General features: G+C 40.9%; 1 protein-coding gene across 1 annotated transcript; it reads left to right on the top strand.

The window, feature by feature from the left end:
• The first annotated feature begins 17 nt into the window (after positions 1-17).
• Positions 18-26,563, top strand: cmtm3 (CKLF like MARVEL transmembrane domain containing 3). Its single transcript, XM_008117654.3, has 5 exons — positions 18-176; positions 11,958-12,113; positions 16,132-16,227; positions 16,829-16,949; positions 21,327-26,563. The coding sequence occupies exons 1-5, from the start codon at positions 54-56 to the stop codon at positions 21,353-21,355; spliced, it is 525 nt and encodes a 174-aa protein (XP_008115861.1). The 5' UTR covers positions 18-53; the 3' UTR covers positions 21,356-26,563.
• The last annotated feature ends 942 nt before the right edge of the window (positions 26,564-27,505 follow it).

The raw sequence follows: 27,505 nt of genomic DNA, 5'->3' as shown, positions 1-27,505 counted from the left end.
CGTTCCTTTGGGGCGGGGGCTGGAGGGAGGACGCTTTGCTTCCGAAGACCGCGATGGAGGGGCCCGGGAACGAAGAGCCCGAGGGGCCCCAAAGCGTGCCTCCGGGGGCGCGCCTCCTCCTCTCGGCCAAGGCGTTCGCAGTCTCCCGCAAAGGGCTGCTGCTTTTGGCCCAGGCGGTAAGAGGGCGCGGGCAGGGAAGCGGGCGCCCAGAGAGAAAAAGGCGGGGCACTTGAAGGAAAAGAAAGTTTGCGGAATCCCCGGATTTGCAGTTTAGGGAGGGGGTGGGTAATGGGAATCGTACCCAACAGCACTTGTGGCTCTGAGGCTGGGCAAAGGGGGAGGGCATTGGGACACCAGGACCCCTCCCCACAAGCCCTGTCTCTCCAGCCAAGCCTCCCTCTCCTGACTCCACAGAACACACGGCAGCCTTCCAGATGTACTGAAGTGTTCCCTCACTTATCACTGGGGTTAGGTTCCAGGACCACCCGAAATAAGTGAAAATCCGCAAAGTAGGGACACTATATTTATTTTGATATTTATACATTATTTTAGGGGGCCCTGGTGGCCCAGTGTGTTAACGCGCTGAGCTGCTGAACTTGCGGACCAAAGGTCCCAGGTTCAAATTCCGGGAGCAGAATGAGCGCCCGCTCTTAGCCCCAGCTCCTGCCAACCTAGCAGTTCGAAAACATACCAATGTGAGTAGATCAATAGGTACCACTCCGGCGGGAAAGTAACGGCGCTCCATGCAGTCATGCCAGTGGCCACATGACCTTGGAGGTGTCTATGGACAACGCCGGCTCTTCGGCTTAGAAACGGAGATGAGCACCAACCCCCAGAGTCAGTCACGACTGAAGGAGCCTCCAGTGGCCTAGGGGATAAAAGTAGTAAAATGTAGTAGTTTTTGCATTGGACTAAGACTTTGGGGGGGGGGGGGGTGGCTGGTGGCAGAGTGTGTTAAAGCGCTGAGCTGCTGAACTTGCGGACCAAAAGGTCCCAGGGTCAAATCCCGGGAGCAGAGTGAGCGCCCGCTGTTAGCCCCAGCTTCTGCTAACCTAGCTGTCACACACCAGGGCAGCGGAGCACCAAGAACCAAACACAAAGGCCAATAAAACTATCTAATATCTTTATTAAGGAAATATATAAGAAGGATAAAAGCAAGTAGAGAATATAGTCCAGAAACAGACCTTTCAAATGAGGCCTAAAATAGTCCAGGAATAGTTTGTCCAATAAATGATATTAGAGTTCAAAGGTAAAATCCAATAACCGAAACACACACTATTGTCAGGCGATAGTGTGGGGAATTGTCCAAAGTCTTTCAAGGCACAAGGTAAATCCACAAGAAGGCTGGGAACAAGGCTTGAATCTAGGAAACAAGGTCTGTGGTTCAAAACAAGGCAAGGTAGTCCAAAAACTTGATTCTAAGAACAAAATCCGTGGCTGAGAACAAAGCAAGGCAATTCTTGGATACTTGAACAGGCGAGGCAAGGAAACTGGATTGCGGACTTAGCAAAGTCCACACTAGGCTGGAAACATGGAATTCACTCCCGAAGCTGAGCTGTTGTCTCCGCAAAGAATCAACAGAGCCCGATACTTTTATCTGGGTCTTGTTTCCCGCCAAACGGGCGTCCAGCGTTCTCTTTCCCTAGAGAACAGGGAACGAAACCCAACTTGCAGGTGTGAGACTCTCTGGATTTTCCCAGGGGAAACATGGCTAATCAGTGTCTTGCTTGGCAGCAATTCGGGCACTCCTGCGAATTCTCTCTTTCACTCCCCTATCTGCCGAGAAGGATTGCTTTCTAGCGAAGGGAGGTGAGCGTTGGTCAAGGTCAGTTTTAATTGGTTCTTGGACAAGAACATCAGGCATCTGGAAAGACTCTGGCTGTTGATCCGGAGAAAACCCCATGTTTTCATCCTCATCTACCACAGTGACACTAGGCACAGGACTACAAGGCCCATGAGGCATCACACTAGCAGTTCAAAAACCTCCGATGGCCTAGGGGATAAAAGCCTCGTGACTTGAAGGTTGGGTTGCTGACCTGAAGGCTGCCAGGTTTGAATCCCACCCGGGGAGAGCGCAGATGAGCTCCCTCTATCAGCTCCAGCTCCATGCGGGGACATGAGAGAAGCCTCCCACAAGGATGGTAAAACATCAAAACATCCAGACATCCCCTGGGCAATGTCCTTGCAGATGGCCAATTCTCTCACTCCAGAAGCTACTCCGGTTGTTCCTGACACGAAAAACAAACAGTCACGACTGGACTTTATCTTTACCTTTTAAACTATTTTAAGTCTTTATCAACCAATCGTGTGTTGATAAATCACCTCCAAAGCATCATGTTATACAACAAATTTGACAGAAAAGGTAGTTCAATACGCAGTAATGTTATGTTGTAATTACTGTATTTACGAATTTAGCACCAAAATATCACGATATATTGAAAACATTGACTGCAAAAATGCGTTGGATAATCCAGAACGTTGTATAAGCGAGTCTTGGATAAGTGAGACTCTACTGTATGAACAGAGTTAAAAATAAATAAACAGTATCGACAAGACAAAACAAATAAAATAAAACAGATTAAAACACAGTAATACAATATAACACCATAATAACAAGATAAAATGATGAAAAACCACTAACATCACCACTAATGGATAGAATGGGAGGGCAGTACCTATTCATCTACTCACATTTGGATGTTTTTTAATTGCTAGGCTGGCAGAAGCTGGGCTAATAGCAGGAACTCACCCCGCTTCCCCGGATTCGAACGGACAACCTTTCGGTCAGCAAGTTCAGCAGCTGGGGGCTCCATAATAATTATTATTGTTATGTTTATTTATATCCCGCTTTTGCACTTCATACAAAGAGGCTCACATCTAAAAGCATTGCAATACAACTTCAAATATACAAGTTTTAAAACAGTATTAAGCATTAGCTTGCTGTGAGTTTTCCAGGCTGTATGGCCATATTCCAGAAGCATTCTCTCCATATGTTTCACCCACATCTATGGCAGGCATCCTCACAGGTTGTGAAGTTGTTGAAAACTAGGTAAGTGGGGTTTATATACTTGCGGAATAATGTCCAGGGTGGGAGAAAAAATTCTTGTCTGTTGGAGGCAGGTGTGAATGTTTCAGTTAGCATTTAATAGCCTTGCAGTTTCAAAGCCTGGCTGTTGCCTGCCTGGGGGAATTCTTTGTTGGGTGGTGTTAGCTGTCCCTCATTGTTTCCTGTCTGGAACTCCCCTTTTTTCTTAGTGTTGTTCTTTATTTACTGTCCTGATTTTAGAGCTTTTTAATACCGGTAGCCAGATTTGGTTCATTTTCATGGTTTCCTCCTTTCTGTTGAAGTTGTCCACATGCTTGTGGATTTCAATGGCTTCTCTGTGTTGTCTGACATGGTGGTTGTTACTAGTGGTCCACCATTTCTGTGTTCTCAAATAATAGGCTGTGTCCAGGTTGGTTCATCAAGGGCTGTACTATGGCTGACTCCTCTGGTTGAGTGAGTCTGCAGTGCCTCTCATGCTCCTTGATTCATGTTTGGACAGTGCTGCGTTGGGGCTATTCAGTGCTAATCAAGCCAGCCAATTGCAACATTCACAGTTGCCTCAAAATGACAAAGAGTTCTTTCTCCCACACTCAACATTCCACAGATAGATACACCCAACTTGCGTAGTTTCCAACAGACCTCACAATCTCTGAGGATGCCTGCAGTAGATGTGGATGAAATGTCAGCAGAGAATGCTTCCGGAACATGGCCATACAACTCAGAAAACTCATAGCAACCCAGTGATTCCAGCCATGAAAGCCTTCGACAACACATAGTACAGGGATGCTTGAACTTTTCCACTCGGGACCCCATTTAGCCCAAGACGTTTGTTTGCAATTCCAGGTGCATAGACACCAAAATCTATCTAATCTAAATCTAATCTATCTAATCTACCATAATAAAAGTGAAAACCTGTATGTGTGTATGTGGCATGGATGTCTGCTCACACAGACAGCCTCCGGCCTCCACAAACAGGCTATAGTTCCCAGGGTTAAGAATCTAGCAAGTCACTCTTTTCCACTGACAGTGGAATTTCAGGCATGAAACAATCAGGGCCAACTAACACCTCCTAATAAAGGATTCTTCCAGCCAGGAAGCAGCCAGGCTTTGAAGTTGCAAGGCCATTCAATACTAATCAAAGTGGCCAATTGCAACATTCAGGCTTGCCTCCAACAGACAAGAGTTCTTTCTCCCACCCTGGACATTATTCCACAGATATGTAAACCCCACTTGACTCGTTTCCAACAGACTTCACAATTTCTGAGGATGCCTGCCATAGATGTGGGTGAAACGCCAGGAGAGAATGCTTCTGGAACATGGCCATTCAGCCCGGAAAACTCACAGCAACCCAGTGATTCCAGCCATGAAAGCCTTCGACAACACATATGGCATTAAGTATCTGCTCATGCAATGGTCAGCATCATGTTAGTGATATATGTAAACATTCGGTCTATTATGTGCCTGCATGTGTATTTTTCTTCATGTTGCAAAAATTTGTATTCCGTTCTCCATCCACAACAACAAAAGTCATTCTCTGACTCATTAGCTATGTCCTTAGGAGACCATCTAGATGGCTTTTGGAGGTCACTTTCCTTACCTATGGTCCTATGAGACCGTCTAGATGGCCTTTGAGGGTCCTTTTCCTTACCTGTGGTTTTATGAGATTGTCTAGATGGCCTTTGGGGGCCCCTTTCCTTACCTATGGTCTTATGAGACAATCTAGATGGTCTTTGAGGGTCCCATTCCTTATCTATGGTCCTCTGATGGCCTGACGAGATCATCTAGATGGCCTTTGAGGATCCCTTTCCTTACCTATGGTTTTATGAAACCACCTAGATGGTCTTTGGAGGTCTCTTTGCTTACCTATGGCCTTATGAGATCATCTTTTTTTTTTTTTGTGGGTAAACAGTTTATTAATGAAACGTTACATAACAAAACAGCAAATTATCGCAAATATAGTCAGATAACAATCATTTTGAAATGTACATGCATATCTACATTAGTCAACCAGCCTGCCAATTCTAACACAGTACATATTATTATCTGTTACTCAAAACATATAGAACTGCTCTTTCCACATGTCATCCACCACTCTCAATCCAGGTTTCTATTCATTTTTTTTTTTTTTAGAAATTAAATATAAGAGTTTACCCTAATATTCAAACAAAACAAAAACATACAACGTGTTACACACAACAAACCCTGCACGCACCCAAAACCCCTATCCCACATAAAATAAAACCCCTTCCCCACACCCGTGCACCCTTCACCATGACTTCCAACCCTGAAGCACTATGAAGCCTTTAAGCCAATTTATATATCCTTGTTAATAGTAACCCTAAATTCCTAATGGAACTCCTCTATGTTACTGACTCCTTATTCAGATATGCTATGGCTAGCTTCCATGTTTCTAAAAAGTCCTCATTACTTTTGTTCTTCCTATTGTTGGTAAGTTTGGCCATTAGCATATATTCCCGCATTCTTTCTCTCCAATCCTTTTTAGTTAAACCTTTTTCCCCTTTCCAGTCTTTGGCTATGGTCAATCTTGCTGCCGCAAAGCTATATTGGTATATTTCTTGGTCCTTTTGGTTATTGTTTTCTCTATGTAGACCTAATAGACACAATCCTGGGCTTTTTTTAATCTTATTATGTAGCATTTTATTAGTCTCTTTAATTACCTTGTCCCAAAATGCCTGTATGGTCATACACGTCCACCACATGTGGATGAATGTCCCTTTCTGTTTCCTACACCTCCAGCAAATACCTTGTTGTGATTTATCTATTTTTGCCAATGTTGCTGGGGTGATATAGCATCTATAAAACATTTTATATTGATTCTCCCTAATTGATCCAGATATTGTGAATTTGAATTCTTTGTTCCATAGGTACTCCCAGTTATCCAATTCTATTGGCCTACCTAGGTCCTTGGCCCAGGATATCATTACTGTCTTGACTGTATTATCCTCCATATTATAACTTAATATGTATTTGTATAATCTGGATATTAACCCTTTATTTCCCTTTTCCCATATTCTTTCCAGTTCTGATTTTTTAGTTGCGAAACCAACCCTCATATCTTTTTTATATCTTTCATGCAATTGGTGATATCGAAACCAATCATTAATCTCCAATTCTTCCCGCCCTTTTAATTTCCATTCTTCATTTTCTCTAATAAGGTATTCTTTATATGTTCTTGTTTCTACACTTAAGGCTGGTCTTATAACTGCTTCTAATGGCCTCAACCAAAGGGGTGTTTTCGGTTCCATACCTTTTCTATATTTTTTCCAAATGTCTAATAGTCCCCCTCTAATTATATGTTTATTAAAGTCTTTATTTAATTTGTCTCCATCGTACCATACATATGCATGCCAGCCGAATCTTAATTCATATCCTTCCAAATTTAATAGGGTCTTATTTTCTAATTTTATCCATTCCTTCATCCAGGACAGAGCTGCAGCCTCGTAATAGGTCCTTAGATCGGGTAAGCTTAGCCCCCCTCTTCCTTTATCATCAATTAAATTCCGGTATGCTATCCTCGCTCTTTTTCCAGCCCAAATAAAATCTGTAATCTTTCTTTTCAATTTCTCAAAAAAATTTATTCCTTTGATAATGGGTATATTTTGAAACAGGAATAGCATTTTGGGGAGTACCATCATCTTTATTACTGCAATTCTGCCCATCCATGTTAGTGGGATTGTTTGCCATCTAGTAAGATCTTTTTTAATGTCTTCCCATACTTTGACGTAATTATCCTGGAATAAATTGATATTTTTGTTTGTGACCCATATACCTAAATATTTTACTTTTGGGATCACCTCGCAGTCTGCTGCGGCCTCCAGTTTCTTACAGCTTTTAGCATCTATATTTTTTACTAAAAACTTAGATTTTTCCTTGTTTATAATAAATCCTGATATGTCACCATGTCTTTGAATAATGTCCAATACTTTTTTAATACTTTGTAGTGGGTTAGTTAGAATACAGACTATATCGTCTGCATAAGCCCTAATTTTTAGTTCTTGGTCACTGATCTTTAAACCCGTAATTTCCTTCTCTTCTCTTATTCTGACATTTAAGATTTCCAGACCCATAATAAATAATAGTGGGGACAGCGGGCAACCTTGTCTGGTCCCTTTTTGTATGTCGATATAATCTGATAGTTGACCATTGATGTTTAACCTTGCTCTTTGATTAGTGTATATAGCCCCTACTGCCCTTTTGAATTGGTGGCCAACTTCAAATTTTTCTAACACTTTTTCCAAATAATCCCATCTAACATGGTCAAAGGCTTTTTCTGCATCAATAAAGAACAATGCCAAATCTCTATTTGGGTCTTTTTCTGCTACTTCCAGGGTGTTCAATATCAGTCTGATGTTTTGATTTACTTGTCTTCCTGGGAGAAACCCCACCTGGTCTTTATGAATGATCTGTGCTAGAGCTTGCTTAATTCTATTTGCCAATATAGTGGCAAATATTTTGTAATCGCAGTTCAGCAATGATATTGGTCTATAATTTTTAATTAAGTCTAAATCTTTATCCTGTTTAGGGACTAAAACAATTATGGATTCCTTCCAAGATTCTGGAAGTTCCCCCTTTTTCAAGACCACATTCATCACTGACACCAACTGTGGTACTAGCTCTTCCTTAAACGTTTTATAGTATAGGGTCGAAAGTCCATCTGCCCCAGGGGACTTATTTACTTTGGCCATATTTATTGTCCTGATTACTTCCTCTGGTGTAATTTGTTTGTCTAAGTCAGCTTTCATTGCTTCTGAAATCTGTTCTAAGTTTGTCTCCTCCACATACTGGGAGATTGTCTTAATCTCCCCCTGAGTTTTTTTGTATAAGTTGGCATAATATTCTTCGAATAGTTTTTGTATCTGTTGTGAATCGGTGACAGTTTCTCCTTTATTTTTTATCCTCATTATCAATGGTTTTTTCTTTGCATCTTTTATTTGCCAAGCTAATAATTTCCCTGGTTTGTTTGCATTTTCAAAAAAGTTGTATCTATTATACATAACTTTCCTTTCTATTTCACTAGCAATTAGCTGTTCGTATTGTTGGTGCAATTTTTTTAGTTCACCTTGTAGTCTTGTCTTTGTACCTTTTTCTTTTTCTATTTCTAATTCCTTTGTCCTGATTTTTGATAACAACTCCAGTTGGGCCTTATTTTTTCCTTTGTACCAGATCGAGTTTTGTTGTATCAATAACCCTCTAATTACTGCTTTACCAGCGTCCCAGACTATTCCCTCCTTCATTTCTTCTTTAGCATTGTCCTTAAAGTAATTATTAATCCCCATTCTAATTTTTTCCCTATGTGACTTGATTTTCAAAATATAATCATTCATTCTCCAGGCTCTGTTTCTTTTATATCCCACTCTTAATTTCATTAATATCGGATTATGGTCGGCTAATACTCTTGGTAATAATTCAATCTTCTCTGTTTTACCCACTAGTTCCTTAGTGCCAAATATCAGATCAATTTTTGAGGATGTGCCATGTCTATGTGAATAGTATGAATACTCTTTCCTTGTTGGATTGTGGACTCTCCAGATATCATAAAGTTCCCAATACTGAATTTCCCTTAGGAAGGATCCTGGGAGTCGGCCTTCCTTCCTGTCCTTTTTAACTTTACTATCTCTGTCCTCTTTGGGCACCATGACTCCATTAAAATCCCCCATCCATAACATTTCCTTTTCCCCATATTCTGCTAATATACGTGTCAATTTTTTATAGAACAGTTTTTGTTTGTTGTTTGGTGCGTAGACTCCAACTAATAGTACCGGGGCTTTTTGTATATATACTTTAATTATTAATATTCTGCCATCCTCATCACAGAATATTTTCTCTGGTGCCAGATCTTTTTTTATATAGAAGAGTACTCCATTGGTCTTTTTACTGTTACATGCTGTGAATAAATGGCCCAGCCTTTCTCTTTTTAACAGGTGACTATCCTTGTATATCAGATGTGTCTCAACCAAACACACTATGTCTGATTTGATTTTCTGCAAGAAATGAACCACTTTCTTACGTTTATAGCCATTATTCAAACCGTTAATGTTACAAGACATGATTTTTAAATTTTGTACAGACATTTGAATCTACTCAATCCCATCCCCCCACCTATTCCCCATCCCAGTCAGCAAAAGAAACATATTGTATTTCCCAATAATCAGTTCATTACTCTTAATGTCCCTTTATTTGTTAGTCTGTTCCCCCACTTTTTTCATCTTCTTCCACTTCTTCAACTTCATCTTCCTCTTCTTTTTCTTCATCTGTCTGGGTGCCCACCTTCTCATTTTCCTCCTGCTCCTTCTGCTTTCGCTCTTTCCTTTCCTGTGGCACCCCTTTACCCCTTCTGTGCCCCTGGCTCTCATCGCCTGCAAGCTGTTGTTCTCCCCCCGGAAAGTCCTGGGCATATTTCCTTAGGAACTGTTCAACCTTCCCTGCATCTGTAATATAGTGTCTCTTTGACTTATGGTAGAAGGAGACACCCTTTGGGAAGAGCCAACGAAAGGGGGTGCCTTTGTTCTTCAGTTTAACCACCAGTGCATTGAATTCTTTCCTTTTTCTAAGAAGCCTTCCAGGGATCTCCTTCATCATTAATATTTTCTTTCCCTCAATCACAATTGGGGTTTCATATTGTTTTTTCAGCACTATCTCCTTAAATGTTTTGGCAACAAATTGTACTATACAGTCCCTAGGTACTTTTTTTTGTCTTGCGAAGGCTGAGTTGATTCTGAAACAAGACGAAATTGAAGCATGAATAATGTCCAGATCTTGCTCTTTCAGCAGCCCTGCCAACATATTAGCAATGAAAGAGATGAGACTTTCTCTTTCCAGGCCCTCCTTAAGACCTCGTATCCTCAAAGAGCACTCACAGGCTTTCAATTCTTGCATCGCTATGGCATCTAAGACCTGTTCATGGTGGTCTTCATAGGTTTGACTCTGCTCTTCCAGTCTTTCCACTCTTTTTTTAACAGATTTTTGGTCTTTGTCCAGTTTTGCAAGTTTATTGTCCATTTGGTCTTGCCTATTAGCAATTTTTTGTAAGTCCTGCTGTAAGTCCTGCTTTCCATTCGAGATGCTCTTTGCCGGCAGACACTCTCCTCTCTTTGTCTCGCCCAAAGATGAGGAATTTGAGGGGTGAAGATAACCTTTCCCCTCACCGTCTATCTCCGATGCACGGAGCTGAGGCTCCATGCGGCTTTCTCTCCTCAGCTCCAACCGGAAGTCCTTATGAGATCATCTTGATGGCCTTTGAGGGTCCTTTTCCTTACCAATGGTCTTATGAGACCATCTAGATGGTCTTTGGAGGTCTCTTTGCTTACCTATGGTCTTACGAGATCGTCTAGATCAGGGGTCCCCAAACTAAGGCCCTCCAAGGTCATTGACCTGGCCTCTGTCCTGAACTTTAGACTTAGGGTTGACCTAAGTCTGAAATGACTTGAAGGCACACAACAACAACAATCCTAATTTTGGACTATTTCATCCTAGTGTGGCCCCCTAACAGTCTGAGGGATTGTGAATCGGCCCTCCACTTAAAAAGTTTGAGGACCCCTGTCTACAGTGTAGATAATCTCTGAAGCAGGCTTCTACTTCCTCAATATGACATGCTTCCAAATATGTAAATAGAGGTCCCCTCTCAGCCTTCTTTTCTCCAAGCTGAACATCCGCAGCTCCCTCAGCAGCTCCTTGTAGGGCTTGGCTTCCAGACCTTTGACCGTTTTGGTCGCCCTTCGTTGGACGTGTTCCAGCGGGTCAATATCCTTTTTGAACTGCGGTGCCAAGAAGGCAGTATTCCCCAAGGAAAGTTTTGTGAATAGTCGCTCTAAACCAGCATGAGAGCCACCATGGTGCCTTGCTTTGAGTGTGGGACTAGGGCTCTTCTTGTTGTGTTGTCAAATCATTACCAATCTATGGTGGCTCTAAGGCAGGCATGGGCAAACTTCGGCCCTCCAGGTGTTTTGGACTTCCAACTCCTACAATTCCTAACAGCCTCAGGGCCTTTCCTTTTCCCCTTCAGCTGCTTAAGTGTGAATGTTACAATTTGCCAGCTTGATTAGCATTGAACAGCCTGGCGGCTTCCAAGCATAGCTGTTTCCTGCCTGGGGGAATCCTTTGTTGGGAGGTGTTTGTCAGAGTAGACACACCAAAGCAGGCTCACCAGCACAGCGGGTCCTGTCTCTGGTCACACTTGCAGCTCCAACTTTTTCTCTCCTCACTCCAAATTCCAGTCCAGTCTGGGATCAGTCTAGGATACTGGTATCTGGGCCCATAACCAAATGTCAGAGTAATTTATGCAGCGCAGCAGTAGTTGGATGGAATCAGTGGAACACAGAACGAAGAGACATCAGAGATGATATGTTTTATATTTTTATATTGTTTTAATTGTTTTATTGGATTTTCATTGCTGTTTTAATTATGTAGGCATTGAATTGTTGCCAATTTGTACGCCGCCCTGAGTCCCTTCGGGTGAGAAGGGCGGGATATAAATGTTGTAAATAAATACAATAAATAAATAAATGATGGTAAAACTATGTACAAAGTCTTACTGAAAGCAGTAATAAAGACAAACAGGCTTGCAGACAAAAGACGAACACAGGACTCTCACTCTAGGCAGACAGCACTTCAATTCAGAACTGATGTGAACTGATGCAATCAGTAATGCATACACACACTTGTGTCTGGACACTCCCTGGTTCCAGCCACACATCAAGGTCATCACAGCTTCTCAGCAATTAACTCTTTCCAGACTATGTTACACTCTGGATGATGCAATCAGTATGCAATACAGACTAGACACAAATTTCATTTAAACACTACCAATACACAAATCCCACATTAACAGTGTTAACTGGCCGTGATTGTTTCTTGTCTGGAATTTCCCCGTCTCCTCCTTTGTCTTGCACAGGTGCTGTCCTTCATCATCTTCATCTGCTATATTGCCTCAGTCGCCGCACCTTTCTTGACAATCCCCTTGTTGACGTTTGTGTTGGCCCTCTGCTTTTTCTTTGCCTATTCCTTGAGGCTTAATGACAAGTTCAAAGCAGTCTACTGGGTTTTGGCGGTAAGTAGACCAAGCAGTGGCTTTGCAAGTGTATGCGTGTGTCTTTGCAAGTCTTAGGTTTGCCAAATTGGACCTCGGATGCTCATGTATGGACTCAATGTTTTCTTAAATATGGAATGTGCCTTGTGGGGCCCTTTTACACTCCGCAGTTTTAGCTCTGTGAATCCAACTTGCTTGCCATGGTTTGGTCCTGTGGGGTCCTGGGATTTGGAATTGAAGGTGAGATATTTCAAATTCCTAGCTAGAGAACTCTAGTGCAGGGGTCCTCAAACTAGTGCAGTCCTTCAGACTGTGGAGGGGCCGAATTATCATTTGGGAAAAAAAACCAAGTTCCTATGCACACTGCACATGTCTTATTTGTAGTGCAAAACAACAACAACAACGAAAGAACGATACAATACAGTAGAGTCCCACTTATCCAAGCTAAACGGGCCGGCAGAAGCTTGGATAAGCGAATATCTTGGATAATAAGGAGGGATTAAGGAAAAGCCTATAAACATCAAATTAGGTTGTGATTTTACAAATTAAACACCAAAACATCATGTTATACAACAAATTTGGCAGAAAATGTAATTCAATTCACAGTAAAGTTATGTTGTAATTACTGTATTTACGAATTTAGCACCAAAATATCACGATATATTGAAAACATTGACTACAAAAATGGCTTGGATTATCCAGAGGCTTGGATAAGCGAGGCTTGGATTAGTGAGACTCTACTGTATTTAAAAATGAAAACAATTGTAACCAACATAAACCTATCAGGATTTCAATGGGAAGTGTGGGCCTGCTACTGGCCAATGAGATAGTTAAGTGAATTAGGATTGTTGTTGTGTCATTTCAGACTTTGGGTGAGCCTAAGTCTAAAATTGGAGCCTCCGGTGGCTCAGTGTGTTAAAGCACTGAGCTGCTGAACTTGCGGACTGAAAAGCCCCAGGTTCAAACCCAGAGAGCAGAGTGAGCGCCCGCTGTTAGCTCCAGCTTCTGCCAAGTTGCCAACCTAGCAGTTCGGAAACATGCAAATGTGAGTAGATCAATAGGTACCGCTCTGGCGGGAAAATAACGGCGTTCCATGCAGTCATGCCAGCCACATGACCTTGTAGGTGTCTACGGACAACGCCAGCTCTTCGGCTTAGAAATGGAGATGAGCACCAACCCCCAGAGTTGGACACGACTGGACTTAACGTCAGGGGAAAACCTTTACCTTTTAAGTCTAAAATTATTTATTTATTCATTTACTACATTTATTTATTACATTTATATCCCGCCCTTCTCACCTTGAAGGGGACTCAGAGCAGCTGTATGTACATACACTATTTTATATTACTAGCATGTCACATTAGCATTATATATTACTACATTGAACTATATCACTATATTTCAATATTATATGTAATATATAACATATAATTAATATTATTATATGGCATTATTATTAGTATTATATTGTATAACATTATAATATTATTATCAATATTATATGTATATACAATATATTATATTATTAAAAATGATATAAGAATATTATAAAACTGAGGGCGGGGGCCAGGTAAATGACCTTGGAGGGCCACATCCGGCCCCCGGGCCTTAGTTTGGGGACCCCTGCACTAGTGGAAAACAACCAACGTGAAGGAAGTTGCATGTAGCGTGTGAATGAGTGAGTCCTGGCTAAGAAGCCTATTCCTGAAACTGACCACTCGGTGCCGCTGTGTCCCAAATAAATGCCCTGTTTGATGAAGGAAGCTGGAAGAATGCAAGGAGGAGGCAATCCTCCTTCTGTTCCTCCCTTAGTGTTCATGACTTCCTATCAGCCCTTGATGTCTCTGAGTCATAGAAGGTGCAATGTCATAAACAGATAGATGTGCAATTATCAGTGATCGGAGTCGTTCTAGTCATTTGCAGTGGACTCTTCTGAGACTGACTTGCCCGTAATAACCTTTCCTTGTGGAATTTTGCAGCCTCTTTCGGAGAAACCTGGAAGGGGCATTAAAAGTGAAAGCTGAACAGGCATTAAGGCCACTTCTACATGCCATACAATAATAATAATAATAATAATAATAATAATAATAATAATAATAATAATAATTAGAACATGCCCTGGCAGAATATGTAAAGCAAAGTGAAGAACCTGCTTTGATTGAAGTCAAAAATCAGAAACTCCTCAAAGCACAGCAGACAAAAAACCAGTACAAGAAAGCCACACTACAAACTAGAGCTGACAGCTGGCACAACAAAACATTGCATGGAAAGTTCCTTGACAAAATTGAAGGAAAAGCTGACAAGGAGAAGACCTGGCTCTGGCTCACGAATGGGACCCTGAAGAAGGAGACAGAAGGCCTGATCCTTGCAGCCCAGGAGCAAGACATCAGAACAAATGCAATTAAGGCCAAAATCGAAAAATCAGCTGATGACCCCAAATGCAGACTGTGCAAGGAAACCGAGGAAACCATTGATCATATCCTCAGCTGCTGTAAGAAAATCGCACAGACAGACTACAAACAGAGGCACAACTATGTGGCCCAAATGATCCATTGGAACTTATGCCTCAAGTACCACCTCCCAGCAGGAAAGAACTGGTGGGACCACAAACCTGCAAAAGTATTGGAAAATGAGCACGCAAAGATACTGTGGGACTTCCGAATCCATACTGACAAAGTTCTGGAACACAACACACCAGACATCACAGTTGTGGAAAAGAAAAAAAGGTTTGGATCATTGATGTCGCCATCCCAGGTGACAGTCGCATTGACGAAAAACAACAGGAAAATCTCAGCCGCTATCAGGACCTCAAGATTGAACTGCAAAGACTCTGGCAGAAACCAGTGCAGGTGGTTCCGGTGGTGATGGGCACACTGGGTGCCGTGCCAAAAGATCTCAGCCGGCATTTGGAAACAATAGACATGGACAAAATCACGATCTGCCAACTGCAAAAGGCCACCCTGCTGGGATCTGCACGCATCATCCGAAAATACATCACACAGTCCTAGACACTTGGGAAGTGTTCGACTTGTGATTTTGTGATACGAAATCCAGCATGTCTATCTTGTTTGCTGTGTCATAATAATAATTATTATTTTATTTTTGTACCCCGCCACCATCTCCCCAGAGGGACTCAGGGCGGCTTACAGATATAAAACCAGCATACAGAATATAATCCAGAGTCTCTACTTTGAAGTGGATTATGAGTCTTCACTGGCATATAATCCAGTTCAAATCAGAACTGTGGCGCAGCTGGCTAGTAACCAGCTGCAATAAATCACTACTGACCGAGAGGTCATGAGTTCGAAGCCCAGGTTGGGTTAAGACCCCGACCATTAAATCTCTCTTCTTTTTTTATTATTATTATTTCTTCTTCATACAGATAACAAAACAATACACTGCAAACCTTTGCCATTTAAATGATAACACAAATCTTAATTAATTAATCTTAATTAATTATCTTAATTAATTACCCCTTTAACACCCCCCCGACCATTAAATAGCTCAGTTTGCTGTTGACCTATGCAGCCCCGAAAGACAGTTGCATCTGTCAAGTAGGGAAATTTAGGTACGCTTTATGCGGGAGGCTAATTTAACTAATTTACATCATAAAACTGCCAGCAAAACACGAGGAAAGGAATGAGGAAGTACAGCCACTAGTGGACAGTGAAGCAACAGCTCGCCCTGTGGCCGGAATCGTGAAGCTGGAAAAAAAATGTTAAATGCCTCTGTGTCTGTCTATATATGTTGTTTGTCTGTTGGCATTGAATGTTTGCCATATATGTGTTCATTGTAATCCTGTAAATAAATGCTGTAAATAATCCGCCCTGAGTCCCCTTCGGGTGAGAAGGGTGGAATATAAATACTGTAAATAAATGATAAAAAAAAATGTGGCCAAAAGCTGAGACACCCCTGGACTAGATAAAGTTAAGAGCTGACTCTTCTCGGGTTTTTACATGTGGTGTGTTGACTTAAATTATCACTGTACGCTGTTTATAGCTTCCTCCCCAATTAGGTTCCAATATTCTTTATTTTGCAGGATTTCTTATGCGGTATCATCGCTGCAATTATCTATTTCGCCATATCCATTGCTGCAGTCTCGAAATATTCCGACACGGCATCCAAAGCTGCAGGAGTAAGTGAATCTATTCCGACTGCTATTCGAGTTCAGAGCTTTGGCCTCCCGATGTTTTGGGGCCTCGGCCAAGTGATACAAGCGTTATCACCGGAAAGGCCTAGGACAGGAGAAGGCCACTGTTTCAGCCCTTTTCTGAAACAACTAGCTGTGCCCGGCCACGCGTTGCTGTGGCATTGTCTGGTGGTATCTGTATTTTATAGGCAGTGTGGAAGAGGCCTAAGTGAGGCCTAACTTTGCCTGTCCCCTGGGCTGAGTGGGTTGCTAGGAGACCAAGTGGGCAGAGCTTAGCCTTCTAACTGGCAGCAATTGGATAAAAACAATTATTCCTCTCCCTCTAATTAGGACTTTATTTTTCTTTTCTTTTTGTTGTATCAACCTAGAGGCATGGATGATGGGTTGTGCTGTCAATTTTTGAGGTTGTGCAGTGTTTAGTTTTGTTGTTTTGTTGGTCGCCAGGATTCCATCACTCTTTTATATATATAGACAGAAAGCGAGTGGAAGTTATTCTTCCTATTTAAGATAGAAGCAGTTGGGAATATTTAAAATGAGAGCATAAAAAACTCACCGATTCTTCTGTCCACCCATTTTCACTCTTTAGGTGTTTGGCTTCATTGCCACGATCGTCTACTGTGTTTACGTTTACCTTACCTGCAATGACCTGATGGCGTATCTCAAACAAGGCGATTCCTCAGATGCCCCTGAGCCACGTAAATCCGAAGGTAGGCACAAGACCAGATTGGCCTCATTGCAAGCCACAAAGGCAGGGCTGTTGGCTGGCCTTCATTCACCGCAAATTGGACGCCTCTCCGTTTGAGGATTGCCACTGCCAATGGAGAAATTGATGAGACTTCATCTTCTGCCTTCTTCTGTTAAACCCTTGTGTAGGCTGAACTGCTGACCTGAAGGTTGGTTGCTGACCTGAAGGTTGCCGGTTCGAATCCATGAAACGGAGTGAGCTCCCATCTGTCAGCTCTAGCTTGCAGGAACACGAGACAAGACTCCCAGCTAACATATCTGGGCGTCCCCTGGGCAACGTCTTTGTAGACAGCCAATTCTCTCACACCAGAAGTGACTTGCAGTATGTTTCCAAGTCACTTCTGACAAGATAAAACAAATATTCTGCCTCAGAAGTATTTAATTCCAATGTGGGTGTTTTGTGGGGGCTTTGGTTGACACATTTCTAATTCTGATTTTAAGGAGACTGGGACGTAAGTGGTGAAGAAAGGCAGCAAAACTGGGGCATGCCGCATAGTCTGCAGTTCACTGTGTAGTCCAGTGATGGCCAACCTATGACACGCGTGTCAGCACTGACACGCCTAGCCATTTTTGCTGCCACATGCAGATTGATTGGATGTGGCCAAATTTGGTGTAATTTGGTCGAATGGTTTTGTTGTTTACTCCATGGGAATTATGCCTATATATATATCTATATAAATAAAAGAGTGATGGCATCACGGCGACCCACAAAACAACAAAACTACAGGCCCCCCAACCTCGAAATTTGGCGACACAACCCATCATCCACGCCTCTAGGTTGATACAACAAAAAGAAAAGAAAAATAAAGTCCTAATTAGAGAGAAAGAGGAATAATTGCTTTTATCCAATTGCTGCCAATTAGAAGGCTAAGCTCCTCCAACTTGGTCTCCTAGCAACCCAATAAAAAATAATAAAAAACACTAAAAATTAATACAATAAAATACTATAATAACAGAAAATAAATAAAAATAATACAAGAAAATAATAAAATATAATAAATAAAAATATAACTTACAATAAAATTAATAAAAAATTGCAAATAACGTCAAATAAAAATGACACAACAATTTTTAACCAATACCACCACCACTTTGCCACAGCAACGCGTGGCCGGGCACAGCTAGTGTGTGTGTGTATATATATATATATATATATATATATATATATATATATATAGGAGCCCCGGTGGCGAAGTACGTTAAAGCACTGAGCTGGAGACCGAAAGGTCCCAGGTTCAAACCCCGGGAGCGGCAGGAGCGGCCGCTGTTAGCTCCAGCTCCTGCCAACCTAGCAGTTAGAAAACATGCCAATGTGAGTAGATCAATAGGTACTGCAGGAAGGTAAAGGCGCTCCATGCAGTCATGCCTGCCACATGACCTTGGAGGTGTCTACGGACAACGCCGGCTCTTCGGCTTAGAAATGGAGATGAGCATCAACCCTCAGAGTCAGACATATATATATATATACACACACACACACATATAATCATTCTATTATTATTGTAGTATATTATCATATTATTACTATTATATTATTATTATGTTATTCATGACTACATTGAAACTAGAATAGAGAGAAATCAGCGTGGAAACTGCAAGAGATAGCATAGATTGTTGTACATGGAAATACTAGTAGTAAACAGTTTTTGATTTATTAAATACAGTTATACATTTTTGTTATTTAAACTGTACATATTGTGAAATTATGGTTTTTTTCTCGAAGTGACACACCACCCAAGTCATGCTAGGTTTTTTGGTGAATTCTGAATAATAATAATATAATAGTAATAATATGATAATATGCTACAATAATAATAGAATAATAATAGAATGATATAATAATATCTCTCTCTCTCTCTCTCTCTCTCTCTCTCTCTCTCTCTTTATATATATATAAAAAAGGGTAATGAAATTTCGGCCTAGGACAAAACAACAAAACTACACATCCCAGAAACACTAAACTTGGCAGCACAACCCTTCATCCATGCCTCTACATTCATACAACAAAAAGAAAAGAAAAATAAAGTCCTAATTAGAGGGAAAGAAATAATCGTTTTTATCCAATTGCTGCCAGTTAGAAGGCTAAGCTCTGCTACTTGGTCTCCTAGCAACCCACTTAGCCCAGGGGACAGGCAGAGTTAGGCCTCACTTAGGTCTCTTCCACACTGTCTATAAAATACACATCTGATTTTAACTGGATTATCTGGCAGTGTAGACTCAAGGCCCTTCCACACCATAACCCATTTATAATCTTATATCATCTGCTTTGAACCGGATTATCTTGACTCCACACTGCCATATAATCCACTTCAGTGTGCATTTTATCCAGCTGTGTAGATAAATGCGTGGCCGGGCACAGCTAGTATGTGTGTGTGTGTGTGTGTGTGTGTGTGTGTGTGTATGTATGTGTGTGTGTGTGTGTGTGTGTGTGTGTGTGTGTGTGTGTGTATATAAATGTAATGTGCATAATTCCCATGGAGTAAACAACAAAACCACTGGACCAAATCACACCAAATTTGGTCACAAAAGACAGTCATCCAATCAATCTGCATGTAGCAGCAAAAATGGCTAGGTATGTCAGTGCTGACACGCGTGTCATCGGTTGGCCATCACTGCCATAGAGAATGGAGCAACAGCACTCCCTGTAGCTGAATCTGAGCATAACCTTCAAGGCCCCAAAGCTGGACTTCAAACACAACATATCTCCTTTCTGTCTGCTCTGGTCTGTTCTGTCTGTCCAAACGGCATTGAATGTTTGCCGTGTATGTGTACTGTGATCCCCTGAGTCCCCTTGGGGAGATAGGGCAGAATATAAATATGTTGTTGTTGTTGTTGTTGTTGTTGTTGTTATGCTGATGCTCCAGATGTTGGGCTGCTGTTATTAGCTGTGCCAGTGGGAGTTACAGTTCAGTAAGATCAGATTGACCACCTCCTGCTTCTATGGAAGTATGATTTCATCTCACTCATGATATCTATGCTCAATTGGACCTAGCAAGTATAGGTAGGTCTTCTGCCACAAAGTTTTTAGCCTCCCATAAAATGAATATTCATTTAGAACACTATTTGACTATTCCAGTTCCGTTACTCTATGCGGGAGGCTGGTTTAACTAATTTACAACATCATAAAACTGCCAGCAAAACACGAGGAAAGGAATGAGGAAGTACAGCCACTAGTGGACAGTGAAGCAACAGCTCCCCGTGGCCGGAATCGTGAAGCTGGAAAAAATGTTAAATGCCTCTGTGTCTGTCTATATATGTTGTTTGTCTGTTGGCATTGAATGTTTGCCATATATGTGTTCATTGTAATCCGCCCTGAGTCCCCTTCGGGGTGAGAAGGGCGGAATATAAATACTGTAAATAAAAAAATAAATATACCAGGGCCGGATTTGAACAACTCGGTATTATGATGCAAACTGGTCGCTACGGTAACATTAAAGTACACAGAAATCTATAATACGTGTAAAGATACAGTTGTCCTATTACTAATATACAGAATAAAACAATGATAACAGACAAATATACAGAATAGAACAATGATAACAGACAAATTATAATCCTAACAGGCGCATGAGTAATACACAAATACAAACTGTTTACAGCATTACATCAAACATTATATTCATGTTTGTACGTTTTTTCAATAACAAATAAGTATGTTCAATAACTGAGTACAACACTTTAAATTCCAGTATTGTCCCACGTAGATAAACGTCTTGGAAATGCTTGGTCAAAGGAGTAAACACTGTATATTGTGGTTCACACTATAGATAAATTTATCATAGTCCCATGTAAGTTAATGTTTTGGAGATGCGCAAAAAGAATGTAAACCATAAAGGAATGTAGAACAAAGGAATGTAGAAACAACAAGGATTCCCAGATATTTTTTAACCCTTGTTTCTGGATCAAAATCCCTTCTTCAGGTAGCTTCTGAAGGTTCTTTCAAGCGTTTGTTGTAGACTTTTCTGCAGCTGTAAGTAAGCCTTTTTATCCTGAAAGCTATCAAGAAAAGAGCACATTTTCTGAAAGAAGAATCAGGAAAATAAGATTTTGACGGCAAACAGAAGGTCAGCTGCCTGTCCTCCCATTCTTTTTGCCTTGTTTTTATTTATGTTGCACTTTGAAATGGTCATATGACTGGTCAAACAAATAAATTATTATTATTATTATTGATTTCATCTAGACGAGGCTGGACATATTTGGCACAGGCGGATGAACCTACGGCTTGCATGAGCCCCGTCTTCTTTGGGTCATGCATGTCTGGTCCTCCTCCTCGCTACCACCTCCCCAAAACCCCACACAAGACCCAGTCTTGTTTACATTCATGTCCTTTTCCTTTTCAGATGACGATTCAGATGACGATTCAGACTGAAGGGCAGTGGGTCGCCAAGCTGTCCCAGAGAGAAACAAAGGGACACATCCTTCTGTATCAGTGTTTGAAGCCTTTTTGGGAATACCGTACAGAAGAACATCACCAAACCATTGCCAACGAGATCTCAACCTCCGGGGTGCTTGGGCCTTCGCTTGTGTGAGCCTCTTTTTGTTCCTCATCACAACCGACCAGCACACTTTGAAACTGCACATTTTGCAAGTACAGTAGAGTCTCACTTATCCAACATTCACTTATCCAACGTTCTAGATTATCCAACGCATTTTTGTAGTCAATGTTTTCAAAACATCGTGATATTTTGGTGCTAAATTCGTAAATACAGTAATTACTACATAGCAATAATAATAATAATAATAATAATAATAATAATAATAATAATAATAATAATAATAATAATTTTTGTCAATATCTATTGTTTCCAAATGCCGTGCCAAAAGATCTCAGCTGGCATTTGGAAACAATAGACATTGACAAAATTACGATCTGCCAACTGCAAAAGGCCACCCTACTGGGATCTGCGCGCATCATCCGAAAATACATCACACAGTCCTAGACACTTGGGAAGTGTTTGACTTGTGATTTTGTGATATGAAATCCAGCATATCTATCTTGTTTGCTGTGTCATAATAAAAATAATAATAATAACTTTATTCTTATACCCCGCCCCATCTCCCCGAAGGGACTCGGGGCGGCTTACATGGGGCCATGCCCGGACGCAACAGCACAAAATCAAAGCAAGAACAATAAACAAATCAGCCAACAATAAACCATCAACATCGATAAAACAATTATAAAATGTCAATATATAAAATGATATTAAAATCATGAGTTGGATCAAAGGATCTGGGCCAAGGTGCAGAAAAAATGTCAAGTCATCAGGGAGGGGTAATTAATGTGTAATGAACCACTTTTTCTGTCAAATTTGTCTAACATGATGTTTTGGTGCTTCATTTGTAAAATCATAATGTAATTTGATGTTTACTAGGCTTTTCCTTAATCCCTCCTTATTATCCAACATATTCACTTATCCAACACTCTGCCGGCCCATTTATGTTGGATAAGTGAGACTCTACTGTAGATTCCCATTGTATGTTATGCTTGGCCTATACAATTTTGAGGTGGAATCCGCTCATTGTTTTACCCTCTGAATAGCGGGAACCAAGGGGGCAAATTATAAGGGAGTACTTCCCGATTTAAATAATGTGTTGTCGAAGGCTTTCATGGCCGGAATCGCTGGGTTGCTGTGAGCTTTCCGAGCTGTATGGCCATGTTCCAGAAGCATTCTCTCCTAACGTTTCGCCCACATCTATGGCAGGCATCCTCAGGGGTTGTGAGGTCTGTTGGAAACTAGGCAAGAGGTGTTTATATATCTGTGGAAAGTCCAGGGTGGGAGAAAGAACTCATGTCTGTTTGAGGCCAGTGTGAATGCTGCAATTGTCCAGCTTGATTTGCATAGAATGGCCTTGCAGCTTCAAAGCCTGGCTGAGCACGTGATGAACCAACCTGGACACAGCATATTATTTGAGAACACAGTATAATAAAAGAGGGATAGGGCTGACTTTGGAAAAGGGGATGAGAATAAGGAGAATTGGGACATGGGTAGGAAAATGGAGGGAAAGATAGGAGGGTAGGTTTGTACTGCCATTCTTCTTCTTTGCAGGACAATAGTACAGTAGAGTTTCACTTATCCAACACTCGCTTATCCAACGTTCTGGATTATCCAATGCATTTTTGTAGTCAATGTTTTCAATATATCATGATATTTTGGTGCTAAATTCATAAATACAGTAATTACTACATAGCATTACTAAGTATTGAACTACTTTTTCTGCCAAATTTGTTGTCTAACATGATGTTTTGGTGCTTCATTTGTAAAATCATAACCTAATTTGATGTTTAGTAGGCTTTTCCTTAATGCCTCCATATTATCCAACATATTCGCTTATCCAACATTCTGCCGGCCCGTTTATGTTGGATAAGTGAGACTCTACTGTATATTTCAAAGTTCTTGTTTGTATTTAAATTTTATATGTCTTCACCCCTTTTCTTCAATCCATTTCCAGGACCTTTCCTTCTTTCCATCTTTTGATTTTTGATTTTATTTTTTTTTCTCTTTCAACAATATTCTCATGTAATTCTTAAAGGGTCGCCAGTCAGTCGGTGTTATAGGTCTACCTGTTTGTCTCTTTATAAAAATACTAATCTAGCCTTGACCATAATCTCCATTATTTTATCTAACCATTGGTCATTTGATGGCACTTCTTCCAGTGTCTAAAATCCTTGCTGCCGTGGTCCGATACATGAACAAAATAGCTGTATTTGTGTCCAAATCCATTTCCTCATCTGTCGTACCCAGTAGGAAGTATTCTGGCTTTATTTGAATATTTATTTTTAGAATCCTTTGGCAATAGCTATTGGCTTTTTTACACGACCACCACATATGATAGAATGTGCCTTCTTGTAGGCCCGCATGACCAGCATTTTTTTGGTACATTTTTGTACATAATCCCAAATTTTTGTGGCATCATATACCAACAGTAAATCGTTTTTACCAGTTCTCTTTTAAATCTATTGCATAAGTATATCTTGCTTTTTTGTTCCACATCTGTTCCCATTCATTTAACTTAATTGGTCTTCCTATATTTGCTGCCAAACTTATCATGCAAGTTTTTACTAGTTCTAATTTGGTAGACCATTTCAATAACTTATATTATAATCTAATTATAGTCTTCTTATCTTTGAGAATCGGTTTTTCCCAAAAAGTTTCTCTGTCACTGAAGCCTATCTTATCCAAATTGTACTGTTCTTTGATTTGCATATATATTGGAACCAGGAGAAGTTCTTGAACCTTTGTGTCATCTCCTCTTGTGTTTTTAGCTGGAAAGTATCATTCTTTTGGATCAAGGTCTCTTTATATGTAGGCCTTTTCGTCCAGCCCAATAGCCGTCTTTGATTTGCTTCTAGTGGGGATAGCCATAGCAGGGTTTTAGAGTCAAATCTCTCTTTATATCTTTCCCAGATCTTCAGAAGGGTCGATCTTATAAAATGATTACCAAAGTTTTTCTCTATTTTTGCTCTTCCATACTATAGGTAGGAATGCCATCCCCTTACCCTTATCCCTTTTTCCAAAGTCAGCCCTATCTTCTCTTTTATTATACTTTTGAAAACTTTTAATAAATTTTTTAAAACAGAGAACACGGAAATGCTGGACCGCTCTAACAACCCCCATGTCAGACTACACAGAGAAGCCATTGAAACCCACAAGCATGTGGACAATTTCAACAGAAAGGAGGAAACCATGAAAATGATCAGATCTGGCTACTACTACCTTGCTTCCCCGAAAATAAGACAGTGTCTTATATTAATTTTTTCTCCCAAAAATGTGCTAGATCTTATTTTCGGGGGATGTCTTATTTTTCCATGAAGAAGAATTCACATTTATTGTTGAACAAAAAAATGAACATTTATTATATACTGTACAGTAGTTGTCATCACAAACCAGCATAACCAGACAAAGTGTGAATCCTATCAAGAATTTCTTGTTACTACCAATATTTCCATGTACAACACACTATGGTACGTACATTTACCGATCCTGCATGCTCTGGTGTTCTGTTTGGCGGGCATGCTTCCAAACAAAAACTTTACTAGGTCTTACTTTCGGGGGAGGCCTTATATTTAGCAATTCAGCAAAATCTCTACTAGGTCTTATTTTCTGGAGATGTCTTATTTTAGGGGAAACAGGGTATTAAAAAAACTCTATAATCAAGACAGTAAATAAAGAACAACATTCAGAAAACAGAGGAATTCCAGACAACAAACAATCAGGGCCAGCGAACACCTCCCAGGAGAGGATTCCCCCTGGCAGGAGGCAGCCAGGCTTTGAAGCTGCAAGGCCATTAAATGTTAATCTAGGTGGCCAGTTGCAACATTCACATTTGCCTGAAGCAGACAAGAGTTCTTTCTCCCACCCTGGACCTTCCACAGATATATAAACCCCACTTGCCTAGTTTCCAACAGACCTCACAACTTCTGAGGATAGATGTGGACAGAACGTCAGGAGTGAATGCCGGTAGGCTGTTAGAAATTGTGGGAGTTGAAGTCCAAAACACCTGGAGGGCCCAAGTTTGACTATGCCTAGAGTAGACCCCTGCAACCAATAGTTGAATGGCAAGTCCCTCTGTAGATAGATTCCATGACTCACTGGTCTTAACCGTTGTTGGATCAACGGTTGGATTAATTGATCATCCATCAGATGCTTTCTTGCTGCTGCAACCGACTAACACAGCTATCTCCCTGCTCCTCAAAATTCGTAGTGGAATGGGTTGTTAGATACCTAAATACTCTGAAAGCACCTATCTGGTCTTGTAGCTAAGCAGGGTCGGACCTGGTTAGTCCTTGGATAGGGGAATGCTAAGGAAAACCAGGTGCTGTAGGCTGCATTTCAGATGAAGGCATTGACAAGCCACCTTTGAGTCTCCACTGCCTAAGAAAACCCTTTGTGATCATCATAGGCCAACAAGTGCCTTAAAGAAATGTCCCAATAGATACTGACAATGGAACAGACTACCTCGAAGGTGCCTTCTAACTAGAACCATACAGGGAACCTTTTAAAATATAGCTATTTTTTAAAAGCTAACTACGTGAAGGTTAATCTGAGGAAGGAAACTATGACTTGATGTCTGGAATCCTATTAGTGACATATCCAGGCATATATGTCCATTGTGACAATATAGGTCTTTCTGCGGTCATTGTGAAAAGCTGTGCCTCCATCTTCGCCAATGTATTTTTACACCTAATATTTACCATGTATGCCAACTCATTATGTATGATATTAGTTAGTAGTTAAAGAAATCATTAAAGACCAAAATCCTGTTTCTGTGAATACTGCCGGCAGGTTTCTAGCAGTACATGAATGTGTTTTTCAGGAATGGCTCGACTTCGACAATGCAATAAAAGAAAGAATGCAATGCCCCAAAGACTGGTTTCTGAGCTGGGCAACTAGAAGTCTTGTCACATTCAAAGGCAAACACCTTTGGGAATCTCTGACGAGTGTTTTATATTTCTCTCTTCTTAAAAAGACTTTGAATGTGATTTTGTATTACTCTAATCCATGTGTCTTCAATTGAAACAATAACATATGCATTTATGAACTGTAATTGAATAAATTCCACCAATAATGAGATTAAACGTGTAACTTTTCTTCGTATTTGTTTAACTTTCCAGTCAGTATTCCACAGCTAAATATGTATTCAGAAATATCATGAAATCTTGAATGAAAAAAGAATCAGGGTGGACTTTTAAGGTAAAGGTTTCCCCTGACGTTAAGTCCAGTCGTGACCGACTCTGGGGGTTGGTGCTCATCTCCATTTCTAAGCCAAAGAGCCGGCGTTGTCCATAGACACCTCCAAGGTCATGTGGCTGACATGACTGCATGGAGCGCCGTTACCTTCCCGCTGGAGCGGTACCTATTTATCTACTCACATTGGCATGTTTTCGAACTGCTAGGTTGGCAGGAGCTGGAGCTAACAGCGGTCGCTCACACCGCTCCCGGGGTTTGAACCTGGGACCTTTCGGTCTCCAGCTCAGTGCTTTAACGCACTTCGTCACCGGGACTTTTAATAAGCTCTTAATTATCTTTTAAATATTAGCAGGACATTTGAACACCTCTGTGCAATATCGTGCTGTTGAGTTCACTCAAAACTAGACCTAGAAGATGGACGGTTCATGACTTTGTCATCTCAGGAATTTGAAACAAGTGGCTGGCATCTTGTCAGTTTTAATGTCATTAGGCTTATGAGCTTGTTTCCCATTCCCATTTACAATGGTACACCATTGCCACAATTGTAAATGCCCTCAAACACCTTAAAATATAGCCAGCTACAGAAGGAGATTGAGACTTATGTTGCTGAAGAGCAGGGCACTGAATGCATCACAGGGCTCCAGGAGGCAGATCATAGCGACAACATTGTGGCCGATTGTCTGATGCAGGATCTCAACCAGTATCCCAAATGCTCAGCCACTTGCCGTACTGTATAGTGTTCAACTTTGCAGGGGGAAATGGGGCAAAACTTTCTTTTTAGTCCATGTGGTTAAGGGTTACATGAGTCATTTCCCAAAGCCGATCCTTCA

This window comes from Anolis carolinensis, unplaced genomic scaffold (assembly GCF_035594765.1).
Source record: "Anolis carolinensis isolate JA03-04 unplaced genomic scaffold, rAnoCar3.1.pri scaffold_9, whole genome shotgun sequence".
Classification (NCBI taxonomy): Eukaryota; Metazoa; Chordata; class Lepidosauria; order Squamata; family Dactyloidae; genus Anolis; species Anolis carolinensis.
Note: the sequence above shows the minus strand (reverse complement) of the source record. Positions and strands in the feature narration are given on the sequence as shown.

Coding starts and splice junctions, on each gene's coding strand:
- cmtm3 (XM_008117654.3), top strand. CDS start 54: ATGGAGGGGCCCGGGAACGAAGAGCCCGAGGGGCCCCAAAGCGTGCCT. Junction 177..11,957: donor TGCTGCTTTTGGCCCAGGCG/GTAAGAGGGCGC, acceptor TGTCTTGCACAG/GTGCTGTCCTTCATCATCTT. Junction 12,114..16,131: donor CAGTCTACTGGGTTTTGGCG/GTAAGTAGACCA, acceptor TTTATTTTGCAG/GATTTCTTATGCGGTATCAT.